General features: G+C 38.1%; 2 protein-coding genes and 2 long non-coding RNA genes across 5 annotated transcripts; 2 read left to right on the top strand and 2 right to left on the bottom strand.

The window, feature by feature from the left end:
• Positions 1-321: 321 nt before the first annotated feature.
• LOC9316993 (beta-galactosidase 8) lies at positions 322-5,282 on the bottom strand. The gene is made up of 19 exons (XM_021028314.1): positions 4,460-5,282; positions 4,273-4,368; positions 4,089-4,201; positions 3,930-3,996; positions 3,753-3,845; positions 3,518-3,661; positions 3,306-3,394; positions 3,114-3,219; positions 2,925-3,012; positions 2,721-2,839; positions 2,462-2,626; positions 2,183-2,385; positions 1,965-2,074; positions 1,756-1,856; positions 1,528-1,641; positions 1,357-1,458; positions 1,037-1,248; positions 614-959; positions 322-536 (listed from the first exon to the last, which is right to left on the bottom strand). The coding sequence occupies exons 1-19, from the start codon at positions 4,622-4,624 to the stop codon at positions 429-431; spliced, it is 2,541 nt and encodes an 846-aa protein (XP_020883973.1). The 5' UTR covers positions 4,625-5,282; the 3' UTR covers positions 322-428.
• A 2,520-nt stretch (positions 5,283-7,802) lies between these two features.
• Positions 7,803-8,866, top strand: LOC110229136. Its single transcript, XR_002332583.1, has 3 exons — positions 7,803-8,263; positions 8,553-8,725; positions 8,803-8,866. It is a non-coding gene; the product is annotated as an uncharacterized LOC110229136 (long non-coding RNA).
• LOC9315161 lies at positions 8,856-9,398 on the top strand. The gene is made up of 3 exons (XR_002332584.1): positions 8,856-8,912; positions 9,020-9,073; positions 9,154-9,398. It is a non-coding gene; the product is annotated as an uncharacterized LOC9315161 (long non-coding RNA).
• A 536-nt stretch (positions 9,399-9,934) lies between these two features.
• Positions 9,935-12,101, bottom strand: LOC9316992 (uncharacterized CRM domain-containing protein At3g25440, chloroplastic). Of its 2 annotated transcripts, none has more exons than XM_002879047.2 (5): positions 11,862-12,101; positions 11,531-11,653; positions 11,130-11,442; positions 10,642-11,043; positions 9,935-10,393 (listed from the first exon to the last, which is right to left on the bottom strand). In XM_002879047.2, the coding sequence occupies exons 2-5, from the start codon at positions 11,608-11,610 to the stop codon at positions 10,151-10,153; spliced, it is 1,038 nt and encodes a 345-aa protein (XP_002879093.1). In that variant the 5' UTR covers positions 11,611-11,653; positions 11,862-12,101; the 3' UTR covers positions 9,935-10,150. The 2 variants fall into 2 exon arrangements, with proteins under 2 accessions (XP_002879093.1, XP_020883974.1); XM_021028315.1 differs by having other exon boundaries at positions 11,531-11,656; positions 11,862-12,096.
• Between the last annotated feature and the right edge of the window lie 9,850 nt (positions 12,102-21,951).

The raw sequence follows: 21,951 nt of genomic DNA, 5'->3' as shown, positions 1-21,951 counted from the left end.
AACCCATGGTGCGATTGCACCGTTGCTGGTGCTCTAAGAGTGATTCAGTACATTTATCTTTAAGTACCACACTGTCTCAGAAGTAACAAAAGTTTATTTTCTTCTTCCTTGTGGAATTTTCAAAATCAAACTGTATCAGATTCAGACCTTCAACCCTACCCGGTTAGATGAACTTACTTCGGTCCAATAGTCTGATTACTTTATTAGTTTCGGTTTAGTGTTTTACTTTATACACCAATTTTAATTCCCGGTTTATTAAAAGAGTGGTTACCGAGATTTATTTGGTTTGGTGTAAAAGAATCTACAAATATTGGATTCATAGACCATAAAATAAAATAAAACTATTTTATTAGTTATTCCATTTGCTTTACTTTCAACAATTACATTAAATATCATATCAAATTTGTAGTGGTAAAAGAACCGGTCACTCATGAACAAGAAGCTTCAACAGCTAAGCTCTTGATGACACCACGACAAGGTTCCCCGAAGACTCTAGTCGAGACTTCAACGTTGCAACTCCTCGATCCAATACATGCCTGGCAAGAGTCACACTCCAAGTGTAAACAAATTTGAGGAAATGAATGTTAGAAGGAAGAAAAAAATGAGTCAAGACCTTTTGGACGACCGAGAGAGATCGAGAGCTGTTGCAATGGCCGTGTGTGAAACTACCGCAAGTACCTTGGGGTGTACCAAAGCTTGCAAATTTTATAGAAGATATCACTTGAGTGGAGACAGGACATTTTAAGGAAAGAACCGGTCTGGTTCTGTTTCTGTTAGAGATTTTTGAGTCGGAAGTCCATGTGTCCACGGGCGGTGGATGAGACTGTGACACCATTAGACAAAGATTGCTTCCTGTTTGTTTTGTACCGAATGATATTTGTGTTGGATCTCCTCCCATCTCCTCAAACAGAACAAGTGTGTTCCCACTCGGTTTTAGCCACGAGCGAGGCACGTGATACCTACAAAAGACAACTTAGGCTTAAGGAAGCGTTTAACCATCATTCTACTGAATGATGTAAGCTGGTTTAGTACTTACAATGTTTGTGAAGGTTTTCCGCAGTTCTTGAGGCATTTGTTTGCGCGGTAAGATCCTCTATAGTCGCATGAATCTGTGCAACCGCCGTTTCCAGCAATACTGGTTGGCCAGTACCTACCTATGCTCTGTCCATTTACCCATGCAATGCCCTTTCCTGTGCCCGTGAAGTCTATCGCTACTGGCTCGCTCCCAGAAGGAGCATCAAATGTTGTCTAAGAAACATAAGCGATTGTTAGAGGGTGACAAAAAAAGAAAGAGTTTTCTCAAAATATATGTTTTGGAAAACCTATCTAATGTTTTTGTTGGTGTATAATCATCACCTTGTACCAAATCAGTGGCTGTTTAGTGGGCAGAGGAGACTTTGAAACCCATTCAGAAGAATCTACAGTTGCCAAACCTGTGTCTTCCCCTTTGAGTCCAACCTATAAAAATCACAACCGTTAAGACTTGAAAGCCAGAGGTAGGAGCAGTAATATGGCAAAGTAACGCACCTGATAAGTCCATTGCTGTGAAGCCAAATCAATTGAGCTACCACCTTTAGCGCTTTTAAGTGTCACAGGACCGGTTATTCCTGCTCCCACTAAGTCAAAGAAAGCTCCATAATTCTGTGGAATAAGTTAAGATAAATTGGTTAAGTTAATCCTGCCTAGTAACATTTTGTGCCATTATTCTTAGCCAAACAAACAATGCTTTGCAGATGAGAAATGAATAGAACATACCGCAAGCCCTACGGTCACACTAAGGAGATCAACTGTGTTCTTCCCGGCAGCAAGATTAATCGGGATATCCAAAGAAATCTTCTGTTTGCCATGTCCGCTTCCTGTAACCGCAAAATTGTGTAATGCAATAAAAATCATTGATACAGTTAGAAAACTTTGCGCCAAACTAAATTTCAACTGCTTGTGAGAACTCAGAGTAAAATTTATACCTGCAAGTTTTCCATTTATAAAAGCATAGACCACTTGACCAAGAGATTCAATGTGAAGGACGGCTTTAGATCCTTCGTCAAGGAAAGTCTCATCGCCTTTAATATCCATCCTGTTTTAGATTTAAACACATTAAAAAAGCTCTGTAGGTATAAGAACAAAACATAGCATCTTTTGCATGAAGAGAAGTTACTAAGAAAATGGGTCAGGTCTACTCTACCTTAGCGAGTACCACAAGTAATCACTTTTATCAGCTGTTGTGTTTATCTGCTCTAGCAATCCAGGTTTCAAGAATGCATCAGCCTTGGAAATTCCAATAGGTTCTTTAATGTAACTCCATTCTGAACCTAACTCCGCAGATGAACCACCATCAGGCTTCAATGATTGACGAGCAAATGCGGTAGGCTCAGTTGCAGAGTTTATCTACATATGCAGATTACATATCCAAATTAGTCAGTTGTTAATGAGCTTGACAGTTTTAAGAGGCTATTGAACATACCTTTGCGGTGTTGAAGGCTACATTTTTGCAATCCGGCAAGATGCTTACGGACCATGCAGGCAAGTGATATGATTCTCCATTGAAACTCACAGTTGCATCAGATTTCGTGCCAACATTTGCAAGAAAAGCAGCACATGATCCAGATGCTGTCTTATATACAGCAGCCTGTGAAGACAAATGAGTACATATATAGAATTCCCACTTTCTGGTTAAAATCAAAGCATTTTCAAGCAGAGGACTGACATGAAGTTATAGTTACCTCCAAATTTGAACCCAAAGAAGAAATTGTTGGATCTGTGGCAATCAATGCATCTTCACAAAGCTTGATAGCCTTGTGTAGATCTCGCAAGTGTCCCCATTTTGGTTGTCTAAGAAGTCCTGCAACAAAAAGAATCACATCTCTTCAGTAATCCACACACCTTTTAAAGAGTAAAACAAAGACATCCAGTGGTAGAATCCGTACCATACTCATCAATTGGAGCATCATAATCATAACTAGTAGAGATTAAAGGTCCTCCACTTGTTCTATCAAAGTTTGTTCCACCGTGATACTAAACAAGACAAGGCCAATAAAAACTTATCTAACCAGCCTTGAAGGGAATTCTAGCAGAGTAATCAACAGCGAAAACAATTCGCTTATTCTGTTTATTACCATGTAATAGTTCTGGAAAGTTCCACCTCGTTGGTAAAACCGTGCGACTGCAAATGCAAGATCTTCAACTGGCCTGTAAGGAGAAGGATCTCCAAAACCAAGGAACCTGTTCATCCAGATATACAAGAAAGTAAGTCAAATGCCATCTTTGGAAACAAACAAATTAGTATGGTAATAAAGCAATAGACTCACCATCCACTCCAGTTCTCTGTCCACATCTTTGGTTTACTGTTTGAGTTAGGAGTAAACTGGTCACAGTAGAAACCATTGCATGTGTTGATCTACCAAGAGCAAGAATGTCTCAATCAGAAAACCTAACCACCACAAATTTGACACACTACCTATCCAAGAATTTGCAACTACATTCATTTAATACTGAAGCAGTTAAAATCTTAGAAACTCACCATGGGATCAGGAGCATCTGCTTGTTGACACATATTCCATGGTACTCCAGTATCTAACGAAAGAGCCATAGAAGCAGACCACTTGATATAAATTTTAGCCGCGGCGCCATAAGCTGAATCAATATTTCCATATTCATTCTCAATCTGACATCCAAAAACATAATAACTTGTTACAACAACAGTACATAAACAAGTTTTGCAACACTGTTCTCAGAAAAATATTCGACCGGACAACCTGTGAGAGAATAATTGGACCTCCTTGTGATGCATAAAGCTTTTCTTGCTTCATCAAATCAACAATCTTTGTGGTAAATCTCTGCATTTCCTCCTGCAACACACAACAAACCAAACACATCTTAAATTATAAATTTACAACACAAACAAAAATAAATGACACATCACCAAACCATACCTTAAACGGTTCATTATCAGTTCGAAACTTAATTCCTGGAACAAAATGCAACCACACTGGGAAACCACTGTTCCACACAAAAAAAAAAACAATCACTCAAGATTTTAATTAAAAACCGCTAAATTAATCACACGAAAACCGGATTCAACCCGATTTTACCCGTAATTCCATTCAGCACAAACATAAGGACCAATTCTTAGATGAACATAAAGACCAGCCTCCTCCACAAGCTTCACAAATTTCACTAAATCATATCTTCCTTCAAAATTATACTGCAAAAATTCCCAAAAATTCAGAAAAACTCCAAGAATTCCAAAAAAAAAACACAAAAAACCGAACCGACCTTATTCTTCTCCGGTTCGTGACCACTCCAAAACACATACGTCTCTATAACATCTAAACCACCGTCTTTAGATTTCTTTATAAGCTCTGGCCACATCTACCCAAAAAAAAAAAAAAATTTGTTATCCAACTTTAATAATACGTGTTACCAGTCGGAGCCATAGACATGCGGAAACAGTGTAGTTTACCTCAGGAGTACTCCGAGGATAATGAATAGAGCCTGAAATCAGAACTTTCCGTTTCCCGTCGATTACTAAAGCACGGTGGTCGTACGTCACATTCACCGCCGTCGCCGCCATCATTATCTGAAGTATAAGTAACAATATCATCTCCATCTTCCTTCCTTTAACCATTTTTTGCTTCGAGATTCGATCGATGTGATTGATTTTATTGTTGATGTTCTTGAAATCTATATATAATAATAAACACGAATTTTCTTGAAGACAGAGTTAAGCCTTGTTGCTTCACGGCTTTGTGTTACTGCATTTTCTTACACATACACAGATTTCGCAAATGGATTGCTTTCGCTTTTGCTTTTGCTATGATTTTGCGATTGCTTCAGTGGTTGGATTTGATTACCACATTTTTTTGGTTATGCGTATACGCATTGCAATTGCATCATCGTCGTCGTCGTCGTCTTGTTCTTGGATTTACGAATAATGGCGGGGAAGAAGAAGATTAAGAAGAAGGATTAGTGTTAATGGTTTGATTAAGATTTCGTAGAGTGACGAAGACGCGGGTATAGTAGTAGCCGAGAGAAGAAGCAAGTTAATAAAGGAGAGTAGAAGAAGGTGGGTGGAGTTATCAAGTGTTTCTCAGAGCTATTTGTTATGGTGGACCTAATGATTTTATTGGTAGGACAGAAGGAGACACGTGGTGGTTTAATGGTGTAGAAAGCTATGGGTATTGATGAGATGGAGACAATGGTAACTACGACTTAAGTTTTGACTTTTGACAGTAATTTTGGAGTTACACTATTGTTTCGAAACAAAAATAGGCTAATGTGACTCGACTATATCGACCACAGGACCACTCAACTTCGTTGAAATTTAAAAGAGAAAACTAGGATCGGACCCGCGATCCACCGCGGGAGAATATTGATTTACATACGTTGATTTTAATATTGTGCGTGTTTTTAGTATAACGAATCGTTTAGTGTACTTATAAATATTCCTAATAACAAATTGTAAAGAAAATATTAAATTGTTTATAATTAAACCAATCATATTAATTATGATTTACAAAATGGAATTTTGTGTTTTATAATTCAAAAATTAGACGAATCATGGGAATTAAAGCAGTCAAAATAGGTCAAAAACCGCGGGTCGAGTCCAAATCATCTCACTATTGGGCAGATTTGGGAAAATATATTAAACCCGCAAATAAGCGGGCCACATGGATTGATTCGCAGTGGGTCATCGGTTTTCATCTGCGGGTTGGCGGATCAACCCGCATGATAGTATTTATTGATAAAAATATAATTTATTCAACATGTGGTAGTTTAAAAAACTTTTAATAAATGAAATTATAATATTTATAAATATAATGATATAAAAGATTATTATCTCTAAATTTTTTCTAATTTATTTATTTTAGTAGAATTTAAAATTTTGGTTACTCTAAAATTATTTAAACAAAATCCACGGATAACCCCGCAAATCAGCATACATTCGCTCGATGGGTTTGTGTTTCATATATGCTACCCGCGGGTCGTGCGGACAGACTAACTACATACCAAAATATATTTTGCCTATTGCAAAACAGGCTTAACGGGATGAATCAACTCGTTTTGACAGCTCTAATGGAAATATTATTTAGTCATACAATACAATGGAGTTTGGACATAGGAATAATAGAATATGTATCTTATTTGTTAGATGAGAGATTGAAAGGTGAAATATAATGATTAAAAATTAATTAATATTTTTTATGATTCACAAAATTTAATAAATATTTATCATCTTGTTGAATAATTCTAAAAATCATATTCAAGACATCTTTATAATTTGAAAATTAAAATTCTTTGGTAAGCTATAAGTATGAAAATACCATAATTTTGACAAAAATTATAAAGTAGACGGGATGATATTGTGACAAGGAAGCCAGTCCCATGAAATTAAAGACTTATAACGCATATCTATGTGAATGGATAAACACCTGCCTTCACATAAATTTGTCTATTCTTCAATGTTGGTTATAAACTTATAATTAGATCAAATACAAAAAAAACTAACAAAAATTATGCGCTTATATAGTGGTTAGTGCGTGTGTGTGTGGGCGTTACGGGTGACGATGTCACATTACCATCACATAAATGTTTGTTCCAACGACTTAAAATAGAATTTGGTACACTGCGTCATAGCTTCGACATAAGACATTACCCACTGTGACCTGCTTTCTCCTTAAACAAGTAAATTATTTAATCAACAATAGAAAAAAATATATTTATTAAGCAATTAAATAGAGGATGTGTCTTTGGTCAAGTGGTTGAGTCTATTTGACTCCACCTTCTCTACCGGAGTTCGCCTTTACTAAGTCGCGTTACCCCGCCTAGTAGGGATTGACAATGAATCGGGTCTTATCGATCCCAAGATGTAAGAAAAAAAAAACAATTAAATATTTCTCAGATGTTTTTTTTAAGATAATAAGCATTATAGACTTCGTTGCTTTGTGGTGAAAAAAAAAAAAAAAGACTTCGTTGCTTTGTCTTTCCAATAATTTTCGGACAACAAAATCCGATAATTCTAAGGTCGATCATTTCTTCTAATCAATTTTTTTTGATGATCGGATTTTGGGTTGCGCTTGACCCGTTTTCTCAAATTTTAACTGACTGGCGAAACTATCCATCTTTACTTTGATACAGGCTAAAGCTAAAGAAAAACTGGTTTGGGATAAATCTGAAATGCTTTAAAATACTTGTTTTGTTTTGGAGACGGATACAAAGTAAGTAACGGATTACGGGTTGCATAGCAAATATTTTTGCCTAGCTCTAATAGAAGTCTTATTTAATAAACAAAATAATTAGGATTACAAAAATAAAGGAATTGTTATTGTAAGAGAATGATATAAAGGAGGTTATAATTATAAATGGAGAGTGTTGGGGATAGTTGTCGTTGTCCCAACTAATAAACCAACAACATGTGACGCGAGTTTCCATGAATCGTCCGTGTTTGGTACTATTATGCTTAGCGACCTCTTTTCTCTCATCATTTTACACTAGTCGCTCACCTATTTTTCATTATTTTACTCTTTTTTAGTTTCCTATTTATTATTTTTCTTACACCATGTCAATCGTATGCAAATTATTTACCTAACCAGGATCACATAAATTCTGTGAGGTTTTAATTCATATAGCAAAAAATTGATTTCAAAAAGATTAATTTCTTTCTATTCTTTTACATTTCAGATTTTTTACTAAGAAAAATTTCGACTCATGTCTTTTTATTAGTATAAGGGATAAATACTGAGAAATGTTATACCTTTTGCATGTATTTTTTAGTCTCTTGGAGCAATTTACACAACATAAGAGCAACAGCAATGGTGATCCTTAGAGGGCTCTAAGCCTAAGTTTTTTAAAATTAAAAGCCCAAATTTAAATCAAAACTGATCTAAAACGCAAGAAACGATTCTTGTTTTAGAGTTTTTTGGGCTGATAAGAGGCGCTGACGTGGCACCGAGATTGGTTCGTAAATGTGAGAAAACAAAAAAAAAATTCCTTTTCCGATTCATTTTATTCTCGAGACTCTCTCTCTTCTCCTTGTTTTCTAATTTCTCCGATGGCGAAATTGAGAGCAAATCGTGTTGTTCTTCATAATCCGGCGTCTAGGTCATCAAATTGGAAGAGAAAAGTGAAACAAAGTCTTAACCAATCATCCGTGATGATCAGCTCTACTGTCGGTGGTCACCAACATAAGTTCGGTGGACCAAATCAGTGCGTTCGGCAAATCAAATCGGATAGTTAGGCGATTCCATGCTCCAATCGCTTAATCACGGTATGAATCTAACTGTTTTATTTGTTACGGTATGATTAGATTAGTGTTATTAGATGTTATCGAAATTATGGTTTTTGAATTGAGATTTGATTCTGGGTTTATCGAAACTAGATGTTCTATGAGTTCTGTGACTACGGTTAAAACATTTGTTGGGTTTTCCAGAAAACTGAATACCTTATTCAACTTTGTTCAGTGTTAGTGATTGTTTATCTTAGAGTTATTGTCTTTCCATGATTTGGTTGCTTTGTTCTTGTATGTTGCTTTGCTTAATTAGCTATCACTTTTGTAGGTTTTCAGAGAAAATTTGCTATCCAAGGATTTTGTTAATATCCACACACCGAAACTCTTGGCCGGTAGTAGTGAAGGAGGTTCTGCTGTATTTAGGTTGGAATACCAAGGACACCCTGCTTGTCTAGCTCAGTCTCCTCAGCTTCACAAGCAAATGACAATATGTGACTTGCTGTTAATAATCTAAATTCTACTCAAGTGTTTTCTAGTCTGTGACAGTACTAGTGCTAATATTTCTCTTGTTTCTGCAGATAATGGACCTTGTGGACGAGTTATTTGTGTTTATATTCACTAGTTTAAATAATAAATGCAAAAAGGAACTTGAAGCTATTGGAAACAATACCCATTTAAACCTTTGAAGGTAAACCATATATATATCTGCAGTATCATGATGAGCAGCAAGGAGTAACAGAAACATAGTTTTCGTATCTTTTTGGATTCTGATAATTGGCGCTAATATGCATGCAGTTTCTTGAAAAGACATTGAGGTTAACGTTTGAAGAAGGGGTTCAAATTCTTAAGGTATGACTTGTATTTTCTTTGTATTCTATCGTTTTTCGAATGGACTATCAATAATAATTGTAATCTTGATGTGTTGACAGGAAGCTGGTGTGGAGATTGATCCTCTTGGCGATCTAAACACTGAATCTCAGAGAAAACTTGACCAACTTGTACTGGAAAAGTAATCCATCACTTATTTTAGTTTTCAAAATGATTTAGTTATTTATCTCAGAGTTACAAAGTTGTTAATTTAATTTTTTTTTTTTTTTTTAAGAAACCCACTTAAGGATTCTACCATTGGACAAAGAAAATTTTAAGGATTCATAAGAAACTCTTAATTTTAAAATTGTCATAATTTATGATTAAAAAATGTTTAAGAGTTCTTTTAAGGATTCATCCATTGGGCTTGCTCTAAGTAGTTTTGGGCTTATACATATTTATATTTTGAGGGGTAGTATCACATCACATGTCATGTTCAGTTGTTCACAAAGTCGTTATTGTTTACTTTTCTACATGAAAGCCTGATTTTTCTCCACATTATTTCTCAAATTGCTAAATTTTGGGTCAAACCATAGACTATCGAAGGATAATAATTTTGGAAAATATGAAGATTTCTATCATTCTATGCTATAAGAAGATAGTTTGTAATCTAGTTATTTGTGTTAGTGTTCTCGCTATATTACCACTCGAATTTAAATTTGCACATTGCATGTTGTTTGACAAAAGAAAAATAGTTAGTAGTCATGTGTAAATGCATTCTCTCTAATACAATGAGTTGAGTTACTAAATTCGCAATTGTGTTGTTGACAAAATAAAAACATATCACAATATGTAAATGCATTCTCTCTTACACAATGGGGTTTACTGTTTAGTATACACTTAAACTTAAAAAAAACTCTATTCTTTTTAAAGTTTTTGAGAAGTTTGTACATATATAGATTGGATTTAATTTTGCACCTACTACACAAGAAATCATTTAATTTCTGCGTTTAATTATTACCAAACCTACAAACCAAAGTTTCTAAACATCCAATTCGCTATCAGTTTTCACTTTTAGACAACTCTTCCTTTGCAGAAGAAGAAGAACCATTATCTAATTCAGAGCTCTTCACCTTCATCTTCGGAATTAGCGTCGGTATCCAAACAACTCAGATAAAGCTCATTGTCATGGTGTTGACGTGATTCCGATGGAGAATCATCCAATATCGAAAGAGGGTTTCTGTTATTCGGGTCATCGTAAAGAGCAACATGCCTGTAATATAGTTCAAGTTCCTTCTCTGCAATTGCTATAGAATGTCTCACAGATTCAAGAGATTGTTCGTACTTCGATTTTTCATATGCCTGCAATAGAAACAAGACTGTTAGGAACTAGCAAACAAGACATATATAGCCCCAACCAAATGAGTAGACTGCAGAATGATAAACTAATCTCTAATAGCCAAAACCAAATTGAAACAAAAGATAAGCCTCTAACAATAGTAAGGTTTCTAGTTTCGGAATTCAAAATGCAAACCGTAAGCAGGTAAGGTTATACCTCCCATTCATCTACAGTAAGATGATTCAAAACGAATAACACGTTGAGGACTTACCCTTTTCTTCGATAATGTATCGATTGGAGACATAACTTGTGGCTGCACATAACCCTTCCCTCTATAAAATATGATTGTATCATCGCCGATTATGTTAACAGGCACACCACCACTCAGTTTAGCAAGCTCCTCCGCGTATTGTTGCACTTGGCCTGGTTTACTATTATTGCAAATAACCTTAACAGTTTCATGCTTTTTCCAATGCAGATGCATGTTTAGAATAACACCGCCAAACACTCCTCTTCTCCCAATCGGTACGTAATTAGATCTTTTCTGACCCATTTTCTTCAGATAGAAACGTTCTTCCCCGGTAATCTCATGAGGTCGAACCTCAGGTCCCTGCACTTTCGCAACTTCATACCGTTTTAGTTTCTCAATCAGCAACGCTTCTTTGATCTTCGCCTGATACACAGAGCAACACCAAACACACACTTCAATACATTAAATTCATAGACTTTGCTATTGAATTAGACTAGACTCTCACAGACCTTTTCAAGCTTGTACTTGATTCTTTCCTCTGCATTAACAAACTTTTTCTTCTTTCCTTTAACAGTAAGTCGCCGCGGGTCTTTCCTATTAGCTGCATTCCTTTCCTCTCTTTCTTTCTTTCTTTTCAACTTCAACCGCTTTTTCGTCAACCACTTATACTTCTTGGGAGGATCAAGTTCCCGAGTTTCAAACTTCGGTTTCCCTTCTGATATCACAAGATTCACCGTACCATGACTGAAATTCCTAAATATCGGTCTTGAGATTGATAACATCGATGTTGAATCATAAAACTCGTGGCATTGAGGAAGCAACCTAGTGGGGGAAATTTGACAAGAATATAATCACATTTAGGGCATTCCCATACTAAACTAATGTGTTGTATAGTCTTGGATAAACGAACCTGGAAGAAATGAGAACTGGATATGAAGATCTAAGAAAAGATGAAGCTTTTCGAAATCCACGAGCAAAAGCAATTGCCATAATTTGGGCTAAATCATCTGAAGACTCAAGCTTTTCATATAGTCTGCTACAAAATCCAACATTTAGCCACAAGTATCCAATTTAAGAATGACATTTTAGCCAAAGTTCTCTAAGAGGCATTTCGTCGAACAAGTGGTGAGCAAAAATACGAAATAACAAAATACTTTGAGAATTGCATACTCGAAGACCTTTAAATACATTGTAGTCCATATCGGAGATAAAGGATGCGTAATTGAATATCAAACCTTTACCTGAGAAAGCTCAATGGAGCTGGGTTGAGAAAGTGTTTGCTTTGAAGGATTCGATGTTGGCTTCCTCAACTCGGAATGATAGAAGATTGGAGAGAGATGAAGTACACTGATTTCTTCACGGCGCCGTGTTTTAGAGAATCAGCAGCCTGCTTCGCCGGAGGTGGTGACGAAGCTCGGCGAGAGAGAGAGAACCAAAAAAGAGAGAGATGAGTTTTTGTTATTGGGCCTGGGAAACTAACAAGCCCATTATATGGATCAGATTCTTGATTACTAAAATAAATTATGGGCTTTAGAGAAGGTAGGCCTGGGCATACGGATAACCCGTTCGGGTTCGAGTAAAACCCGTTCGGATTCGGGTTAAATAGGTAATGAATTTACGATCCATTCGGGTATTTCTAAACATGCGGTTCCGGTCCGGTTCGGGTATCGTCGGGTGCGGGTCGGTTTGGGTAAAACATTTTAGACCCTATAAATACCCGAAAAATATGGGTACCCGTTCGGTTCGGATATTTTATATGTAAAATGTCGGGTTTTATACGTAAAATATCGGGTACCCGAAAAAAATCTTAAAAATTTGTTAAATTTTAATAAATTTAGTTATATTTGAATACATTTTGCTAAATTTTGACAAACATAACAAATAATTTTTGGATAATTTGGTTGTTTTGGGTATTTAAGTCTAAAGTTAATTGACATATTTAGATTTATAATTGTAATTCTAGATAATTTAATTATATTAAAATTATATATAATTAATATTTTTGATATTTAATCATATGTTCGGGTATCCGGGTACCCTGTTTGGGTAACGGGTATTACCCGGATCGATCCGATACCCATGGGTTTTCAAAAACTGTACCCAATGAGGTAATTTCCTCTTATCCGTACCCGCCCCGAACCGGTTTTTTCAGTCCGGGTGATACTAGGATTTTACTATCAATTACCCTAATATACTTTCATGTCATTGCAGTATAAGAGGTTATCAATCCAATCAGGTGCTCTTACTATCAATCAAGATGCGATCAGAGAATACTAAGTCAAGCCAAGCAGAATAGAGGTTTGTTTATCTAACAATCCTAAGCGATCATGCATAAACGATAAACCTACAGAACAGGAGTGATCATGCATAAAGAGAAAGAACTATCAATACTAAGCAGCGATAAGTAACAGGTAAGCAGCAGGTAAAGAGATAAGCAATCAAATGAGATAAAAGGTCCTGAGGATAGGGTAATCGATTATAGCAGTCTCTTTAATCTACTTAGGTGGTTAACAATCCAAACAGGCTATCCCTAGACAATAGATTCAACTACAGACCAATTCACTCTCATGACAGAGATCCTCAAGCAATACCAGTTCCAGACCTAATCATCATTAGCGAAATCTAGCAAAGCAGGCAATAAGATTCAATCTAATATAGTCAATAAACATTCTAAACATCCAATCTCTTGGGCTAGAGTATGTAAATCTCTGGAGTAGTTGGTTCAGACATTTCATCGAACACCTGGTGGGTGTGGAAATGTCTGGGTTCAAATCCCAGTTGATCAGAAAGGAATAAGCACTAAGTACTACTAATCCAGAAGGGATTCAAGCAATTCTACACTTAACCACCTAAATATACTAAGGATTCCACACCTAATCTAACCCATCCTCAAGAACCCTAATCCACTACTCAAGAACACTGAAGAACATCATGCATAAAAACCCAGAAAACGTTTCAAACCCAGAAATCATTGAAAAGCAAGTATGTTATAGATAAGAGACAGATCTACAACTTTGATGAAGAAAAGAAATGCAAAAACTCAAAGGATCAACAGGAAAAACGATTACAAAAACTAGGGTTTATGAGAGAACAAAGGAATATCTGCTGGGTAAAAGGAATATCCGCTGGACAATAGCATGTACCCCTATTTATAGGAAATACTAGGTTGCCCTAATTGGCTACAGGACAAAATAGAGAGTCGGTGGAGGCCAACTCGACGTGTCGTCCAGCCTGCCACGTCGAGACCATGTGATTCTCAAAGGTGGCGCCTTGATGTCCATCTCGACGTGACGTCGAGCCTGCGTGGTCGAGTCTGCTCCCAGGCGGCTTCCTGGCGTCCTACTCGACGTGTCATCGAATCCATATGGTCGAGTCTGCTCCCAGGCGGCTTCCTGGCGTCCTACTCGACGTGTCGTCGAGTCCATGTGGTCGAGGGGGAGTGATTCTTCAAAGGGTGCTCCTTGATGGTGTCCTACTCGACCTCACGTCGAGTTGGTGTGGTCGAGTCCAACCCTTGGTGGTTTCTGAGCGTCTGCTCGACCTCCTGTCGAGTCCAACCAGTTTTCTGCATATGTCTCCATTAAAACCACCATAACTCTTGCATCAAAGCTCTGATTCGCTTGAAATCACCTCCGTTGGAAAGGTAACTCAATTTCCTATAACTTGTATGAAGAGCTCTGAAGCTAAATCGCAATGCAAGACTTCCATCTGAGTCGATCTTTGAGGGACTTCAGACTGGTTCTGAATCATCAATTCTCTTCTTTGCATCCATTAAGTCCCAAATAAGCTCCAAATACCTGAAACACATCCAATTTGCGATATGCTATGCCATGCAATGCAAATCGTACTAAGTGATGAAAATGATAAGAAAAGGACTATGGATGCAATGAAAAAGAGATGAAACTTAGCTAAATGTACGAGAAAAGTGTGCTTAAAAGCGGTAAAATACAGAGATATCAACTCCCCCAAACTTAGCTCTTGCTTGCCCTCAAGCAAACAGATAGAACCAAGCTGGAGAAGAGGTTTGAAGGTGGAGACTCAGAACCAAAACATGCATATAGAGTAAGTGAATTCAATGTCCAGGTTGCTAATTCTAGAGTTCATGGTTGACTGATCTCTACTTAAAAACATTAGTCATCTTCTTCACATCTCAACCTAACCTCTTCCTTAATCAAATCAAGCATTCAAATCTGCACATTCCCTTTAACATTTATTAAGTAGGAACCGTGAATCATACTATACAATGGATATGAACACATTTGGCTAAAGGGTAAAGGTTTAGAGACAAAGATGGTCCCTTAAAGATCTGGTTTAAATCGCAACAGGGGATCTCTCAAGAATGATTGAGCTTTAGGTGAATGCTAAAGGTGAGTATCAAGTTATGCATACAAGGATAAGACCCCATCTACCCAGAATGTAATCAATTTCAACCCAAATGGAGGTCCTATTTCTAATCCCAGAACATGAACTTAACTCTACCCTTTTGCACTCCAAACAGTTACAGACTTTTACTCACATCATTCCTTTCTTTTCTTTGCTTTTCTATCCTAGGAGAAGCTTTCTTACTTTGCTCTGTCTAGCGGATTAGGATTCTTTAACAACTAGGGTTCCCTTTTCTTTCTTCTTATAAACACAAGGCTTTTGCCCAATCTCTTTAAGCTATTTACAGAACCCTTTTTACTTTACTTTAGCACACCCAAATCCTTTACTAGACTTCTCTTACTTTAGCTACTTCTCCTTAGGACTCTTTTCCCTTTCCTTTTCTTTCAATGATGAACAAAACCTTTTCTTTCTTTTAAACACAACCCAAACCCAAAATTAAGCACCCACCTAGTCCTATCTGGTCCAGATAACGTGAACCAGAACTACATGAGATACTATCCTTGTCGTTACAGACCTAACACTTTCTACCAAGCTCAATCGGAATAGGGCCTCACATTCACACACAAATGATAAATGGCTTGAAAGAAGGTTAAGGCTAAGGGTGGGGAATAACTGCTCCAAAGATGGGAGTCAGCTACTTGGACTAGCAAGAGTGATCAAAAGGTAAAAGAAAGTCCAAGTATTTTAAGGTATCCATGAGTTCATAGCACAATGCACAGCATGATAATTATAAGTCAAAATTCAAGTTCAAATAGATAGGGAATGGCATCAGATCAAAGCGAGATTCGACTAAAAACAAGAAAGTCAAGCGTTGAATTCAAAAGATGGTGCGGTCTTACTTCAAGTTCAGTCGATTGTGCATTAGAGAACTAACAACCAGGGCACTGAGTTCTACTTAGTGAATAGGCATATTTACAAGGTTATAATCATCATAATCTCCGATGCAAATGCATGATGCAACAGCCCTAAGTGAAAGCATACTAAAACAATCCTAAAATGACAATGCAAGCTATATGAACACTCTGTTTTTGTGAAATCATTTTCGAAAAATTTCAAATTTTTATGGTTTTTCTATGCCTTAGATGCAATGATGCAAAATTTGAAATAAGAAAACAAAACGCAATGTCAAATACTCCCTGAGCCCTAATATACTAGGATTTTTGCTATCAATTACCCTAATATACTTTCATGTCATTGCAGTATAAGAGGTTATCAATCCAATCAGGTGCTCTTACTATCAATCAAGATGCGATCAGAGAATACTAAGTCAAGCCAAGCAGAATAGAGGTTTGTTTATCTAACAATCCTAAGCGATCATGCATAAACGATAAAACTACAGAACAGGAGTGATCATGCATAAAGAGAAAGAACTATCAATACTAAGCAGCGATAAGTAACAGGTAAGCAGCAGGTAAAGAGATAAGCAATCAAATGAGATAAAAGGTCCTGAGGATAGGGTAATCGATTATAGCAGTCTCCTTAATCTACTTAGGTGGTTAACAATCCAAACAGGCTATCCCTAGACAATAGATTCAACTACAGACCAATTCACTCTCATGACAGAGATCCTCAAGCAATACCAGTTCCAGACCTAATCATCATTAGCGAAATCTAGCAAAGCAGGCAATAAGATTCAATCTAATATAGTCAATAAACATTCTAAACATCCAATCTCTTGGGCTAGAGTATGTAAATCTCTGGAATAGTTGGTTCAGACATTTCATCGAACACCTGGTGGGTGTGGAAATGTCTGGGTTCAAATTCCAGTTGATCAGAAAGGAATAAGCACTAAGTACTACTAATCCATAAGGGATTCAAGCAATTCTACACTTAACCACCTAAATATACTAAGGATTCCACACCTAATCTAACCCATCCTCAAGAACCCTAATCCACTACTCAAGAACACTGAAGAACATCATGCATAAAAACCCAGAAAACGTTTCAAACCCAGAAATCATTGAAAAGCAAGTATGTTATAGATAAGAGACAGATCTACAACTTTGATGAAGAAAAGAAATGCAAAAACTTAAAGGATCAACAGAAAAAACGATTACAAAAACTAGGGTTTATGAGAGAACAAAGGAATATCTGCTGGGTAAAAGGAATATCCGCTGGACAATAGCATGTACCCCTATTTATAGGAAATACTAGGTTGCCCTAATTGGCTACAGGACAAAATAGAGAGTCGGTGGAGGCCAACTCGACGTGTCGTCGAGCCTGCCACGTCGAGACCATGTGATTCTCAAAGGTGGCGCCTTGATGTCCATCTCGACGTGACGTCGAGTCTGCTCCCAGGCGGCTTCCTGGCGTCCTACTCGACGTGTCATCGAGTCCATATGGTCGAGTCTGCTCCCAGGCGGCTTCCTGGCGTCCTACTCGACGTGTCGTCGAGTCCATGTGGTCGAGGGGGAGTGATTCTTCAAAGGGTGCTCCTTGATGGTGTCCTACTCGACCTCACGTCGATTTGGTGTGGTCGAGTCCAACCCTTGGTGGTTTCTGAGCGCCTGCTCGACCTCCTGTCGAGTCCAACCAGTTTTCTGCATATGTCTCCATTAAAACCACCATAACTCTTGCATCAAAGCTCTGATTCGCTTGAAATCACCTCCGTTGGAAAGGTAACTCAATTTCCTATAACTTGTATGAAGAGCTCTGAAGCTAAATCGCAATGCAAGACTTCCATCTGAGTCGATCTTTGAGGGACTTCAGACTGGTTCTGAATCATCAATTCTCTTCTTTGCATCCATTAAGTCCCAAATAAGCTCCAAATACCTGAAACACATCCAATTTGCGATATGCTATGCCATGCAATGCAAATCGTACTAAGTGATGAAAATGATAAGAAAAGGACTATGGATGCAATGAAAAAGAGATGAAACTTAGCTAAATGCACGAGAAAAGTGTGCTTAAAAGCGGTAAAATACAGAGATATCACCGGGTATCGGTCCGGGTTTCGGGTCCGGTTTTTTTGTCCAGGCCTAAGAGAAGGTCACAAATTGCATCAATATCTGCAAAAAAAAAAAGAAAAAAAAAGAATCTAATTGTTAACACAAAACGATGCAACATTTTTAGCGGATAAATAGAGCAGTTAGCGGTAGATAAATTATTAAAAACGGTAAACATTAGCGATAAGGAAAAAGGCAATACAAAAAACCTGAAAGTATTTTTTTTGTATTGTTTTTGGTATCGTTTTTATAATTGGTTACAACAAAAGTTGTATACCATATACCGCTACCACTATTATCAATCACAACCATAGTAGTTTAAAGTTTGGTGGGAAATATCAAGAATCAAATTCCCTAATGTTGAAAGAGAGGGTTATTGTTGGTGTCGGATCCCGCACCAGAAGTACGAGACCAACCAAAGATTGCCACGTGATCAAGATAATGGCCCATAAAGGATGAAGCCCATTGGACCCGTGAGCCGAAGGGACGGTCGAAGTGGTTGTCACCATTTCGAGAATCCGAAGTGATTACACTGTGACACGAGTTCGGTGTAAGAAGACACGGGTAAGTCGGTTTACGGACACTTGGGCCAAAAGAGGCGAGGCCCACGAAGATCAGAGTCAACTCAAATTCAAACGTTGAGCATTAAAGCCGGAGAATCAAAACGGACACATTTAAGAAGAAATAATTGTGCTTAATTACTCATTTTAATGTCGTTTATCGGTGTATAAATATAGAGGCCGATGGCCATGTAAAGGGGATCTTCCTCTCGAGAGTGAAATATATAGCAATTTTCGTATCAATTTACAAGTTTTTATATATTCATTTTTTGTCCCTCAAGAATAATCTTTCCCACTTAACAAAAATACTTGAGTGTGTGAATCCGACATCCACATTTTGGCGCCGTCTGTGGGGAATATCAGGATTCTTGAGTGGTCAGATTTCTTCTTTTCTACATTTCCGAGATAAGCGACAATGTCCGGAGGAGACGCCGTTAAAACATCATTGGCCGAAACCCTCAAAGCTATGCAGCAAACCATGTCGGACATATCACAAAAATTCTCGGATGTGGAGAAGGCCGTCGATACGTTGCAAACATCCCAGGTATCTCTTAGTCAAAATGTCAATAATATACAAACTCGTGTTCGCTCTCTAAGTGCAGGAAACCCGGTGGGAACCCGAAGAGGGATATTCAACTCACCAAATTCCGCTGCACGAAATGAAACCAGCGGACAAACAACTCCCGGTGCTACTAATAATGTAGCTCAGACGTCGGAAGAAGAGACGCAGCTCGGGGACGAAGAACAACTTGCAGCTCAGTACGAGCAGGAGAACCTCGACCAGTTCGAGACCATGAGGAAAGTTAGCCAGGAATTAAAAGAAATGAAATCAAAATTTCATCAGGCTACAAGTTCGGAGCCAGACATCAATCGAGTCATTGAAGAAGCTAGGCGAACCCCTTTTATCCCGCGAATTGCAAGTTTGAGGATCAAAGATTCCCGGAAGCTCAAGTTGGACCCTTACAGCGGATTGGAGGATCCAAAAAGCTATCTCGCAGCCTTTCTAATCGCTGCAGGAAGAGTCGAGTTGGATGAAGCTGATGAGGACGCAGGCTATTGCAAACTGTTTTCGGAAAATCTATGTGGCCAAGCTCTAATGTGGTTCACCCAATTAGAGCCGGGTTCGATCAGCAATTTCGACGAACTATCAGCCGTGTTCTTAAAGCAATACTCTATCCTTATGGATAAAAGCGTCTCGGATGCCGATCTTTGGAACTTAACGCAAGGATCTAATGAGTCACTTCGAGTTTTCATCACCAAATTCAAAGGAGTGCTGTCAAAACTCCCAAGAATCTCCCAGCAATCGGCTTTATCCGCCCTACGAAAAGGATTGCGACATGATTCAAGGTTTAAAGAAGACTTAATACTTCATAAACCAGACACAATTCAGGATGCACTCTTCCGCGCAAACAATTGGATGGAGGTAGAAGACGAAAAAGAAAGTTTTGCCAAACGGAATAAACAAGAAAAGCCGGCAATCACCGTCCCTACCAAGAAGTTCGAGCCTAAAGAGAGCAAAGGACCAAGGAAGTTTGGGTCGCAACCCTTCAACAATTCCGTCGGGAAGCAATTCCAAGGGAAAGGAAGATCAAACACTTGGGTCCGTGATGAAAGTCTATATTGCGACATTCATAAAGTAACCGGACATTTAACCAAGGATTGCAACGTTCTTAAAAAGCACCTCGCGGAGCTTTGGGCTAGTGGCAATCTTTCTAAATTCGATATAACAGATTTTGTGAAGGAATACCACGAAGCAAAGGAAAACTCCAAAGATCAAGATTCCAAAAGACCAAGGTTATCCAACGAGGAAGAACCAAGGAGTTCGAAGGGGAAGATCAATGTAATTCTAGGAGGTTCCAGATTTTGCGGAGATTCAATAAGTTCCATCAAAAAACATAGACGAAATGTCTTACTCAAAGCAAGCTTGAGTGAAGAAATTGATTTTCAAGGTGCTTCAATATCATTTAACGAAGAAGAAACGCGGCATCTCGAAAGACCGCATGACGATGCTCTAGTCATTACTCTTGACGTCGCAAACTTCGAAGTATCAAGGATCCTTATAGATACAGGCAGTTCGGTCGACTTGATCTTTTTAAGTACTCTAGAAAAAATGGGAATCAGCCGAGGAGACATAGTAGGACCCCCATCTCCGTTAGTTGCATTCACAAGCGAGTCAGCCATGTCTCTCGGAACAATCAAGCTACCGGTCCTTGCCAAGAAGGTATCGAAGATCGTGGACTTCGTTGTCTTCGATAAGCCCGCTGCTTACAACATCATCCTCGGGACTCCCTGGATTTATCGAATGAAAGCAGTCCCCTCTACATATCATCAATGTATCAAATTTCCAACATCAAATGAGGTGGAAACAATTCGGGGAGATCAAGAAGCTTCACGGACTTGTTACTTAGCTAGCCACCGTATGAAGATTCAATAGCAATTAACGAAGCCCGCAAAAGAAGGACTAAAAACAAAATTTCCTAGTGGGCAGAAGAAAGAGGATGTAGTAGTCGAAGTGGTACTGGAAGAAGACAAGCCGGACCGGAAAATTAGAATTGGAGCAACTTTGACTGGCCAAATAAAAGAAGCTTTGATCGAACTCTTAAGGAAAAACAAAGCATCATTTGCATGGTCAGCAGCGGACATGCCGGGCATAAATCCGAGTATAATTTGTCATGAACTAAACGTAGATCCAAGCTTCAAACCGGTGAAACAAAAAAGAAGAAAGCTTGGAGTGGAGCGGGCAAAAATAGTAAACGACGAAGTGGATAAACTCTTGAAGATAGGGTCCATAAGAGAAGTGCAATATCCGGAGTGGGTAGCAAACACTGTCGTTGTCAAGAAAAAGAATGGGAAAGATAGGGTTTGCATCGACTTTACAGACCTAAATAAAGCGTGTCCCAAAGATAGTTTCCCGCTCCCGCATATAGATCGACTTGTAGAGTCCACCGCTGGAAATGAGTTGTTAACGTTCATGGACGCTTTCTCGGGTTATAATCAGATAATGATGAACCCCGACGATCAAGAAAAGACGTCATTTATCACAGATAGAGGTATCTACTGTTACAAGGTAATGCCTTTTGGTTTGAAAAATGCAGGAGCGACTTACCAACGGTTGGTGAACAAAATGTTTCACAATCACCTCGGGAAGACTATGGAAGTCTACATAGATGATATGTTGGTTAAATCGTTGAAGAAAGGAGATCATGTTAAGCATTTGGAGGAATGTTTTGATATTCTCAATAAATATCAAATGAAGCTGAACCCGGCGAAGTGCACATTTGGAGTCCCATCCGGGGAATTCCTTGGTTATATCGTGACAGAAAGAGGGGTTGAAGCCAATCCAAATCAAATTAACGCCTTTCTAAACATGCCATCTCCGAAAAACTTCACAGCAGTACAACGGTTGACTGGGCGGATTGCGGCCTTGAATCGTTTTATCTCGA

The sequence above is a fragment of the Arabidopsis lyrata genome (genome assembly GCF_000004255.2).
Source record: "Arabidopsis lyrata subsp. lyrata unplaced genomic scaffold ARALYscaffold_4, whole genome shotgun sequence".
NCBI classification, from domain to species: domain Eukaryota; kingdom Viridiplantae; phylum Streptophyta; class Magnoliopsida; order Brassicales; family Brassicaceae; genus Arabidopsis; species Arabidopsis lyrata.
Note: the sequence above shows the minus strand (reverse complement) of the source record. Positions and strands in the feature narration are given on the sequence as shown.

Bases quoted from the DNA above. Each gene is read 5' to 3' on its own strand.
- LOC9316993 (XM_021028314.1), bottom strand. From the start codon at position 4,624: ATGGTTAAAGGAAGGAAGATGGAGATGATATTGTTACTTATACTTCAG. The intron at 3,997-4,088 runs GTAAAATCGGGT...TGTGTGGAACAG, and splicing joins TGTGCTGAATGGAATTACGG to TGGTTTCCCAGTGTGGTTGC. The intron at 1,642-1,755 runs GTATGTTCTATT...CTTATTCCACAG, and splicing joins GTGTGACCGTAGGGCTTGCG to AATTATGGAGCTTTCTTTGA.
- LOC9316992 (XM_002879047.2), bottom strand. From the start codon at position 11,610: ATGGCAATTGCTTTTGCTCGTGGATTTCGAAAAGCTTCATCTTTTCTT. The intron at 11,443-11,530 runs GTTCGTTTATCC...TTCCCCCACTAG, and splicing joins CCAGTTCTCATTTCTTCCAG to GTTGCTTCCTCAATGCCACG. The intron at 10,394-10,641 runs GTAAGTCCTCAA...TTTCTATTGCAG, and splicing joins ATACATTATCGAAGAAAAGG to GCATATGAAAAATCGAAGTA.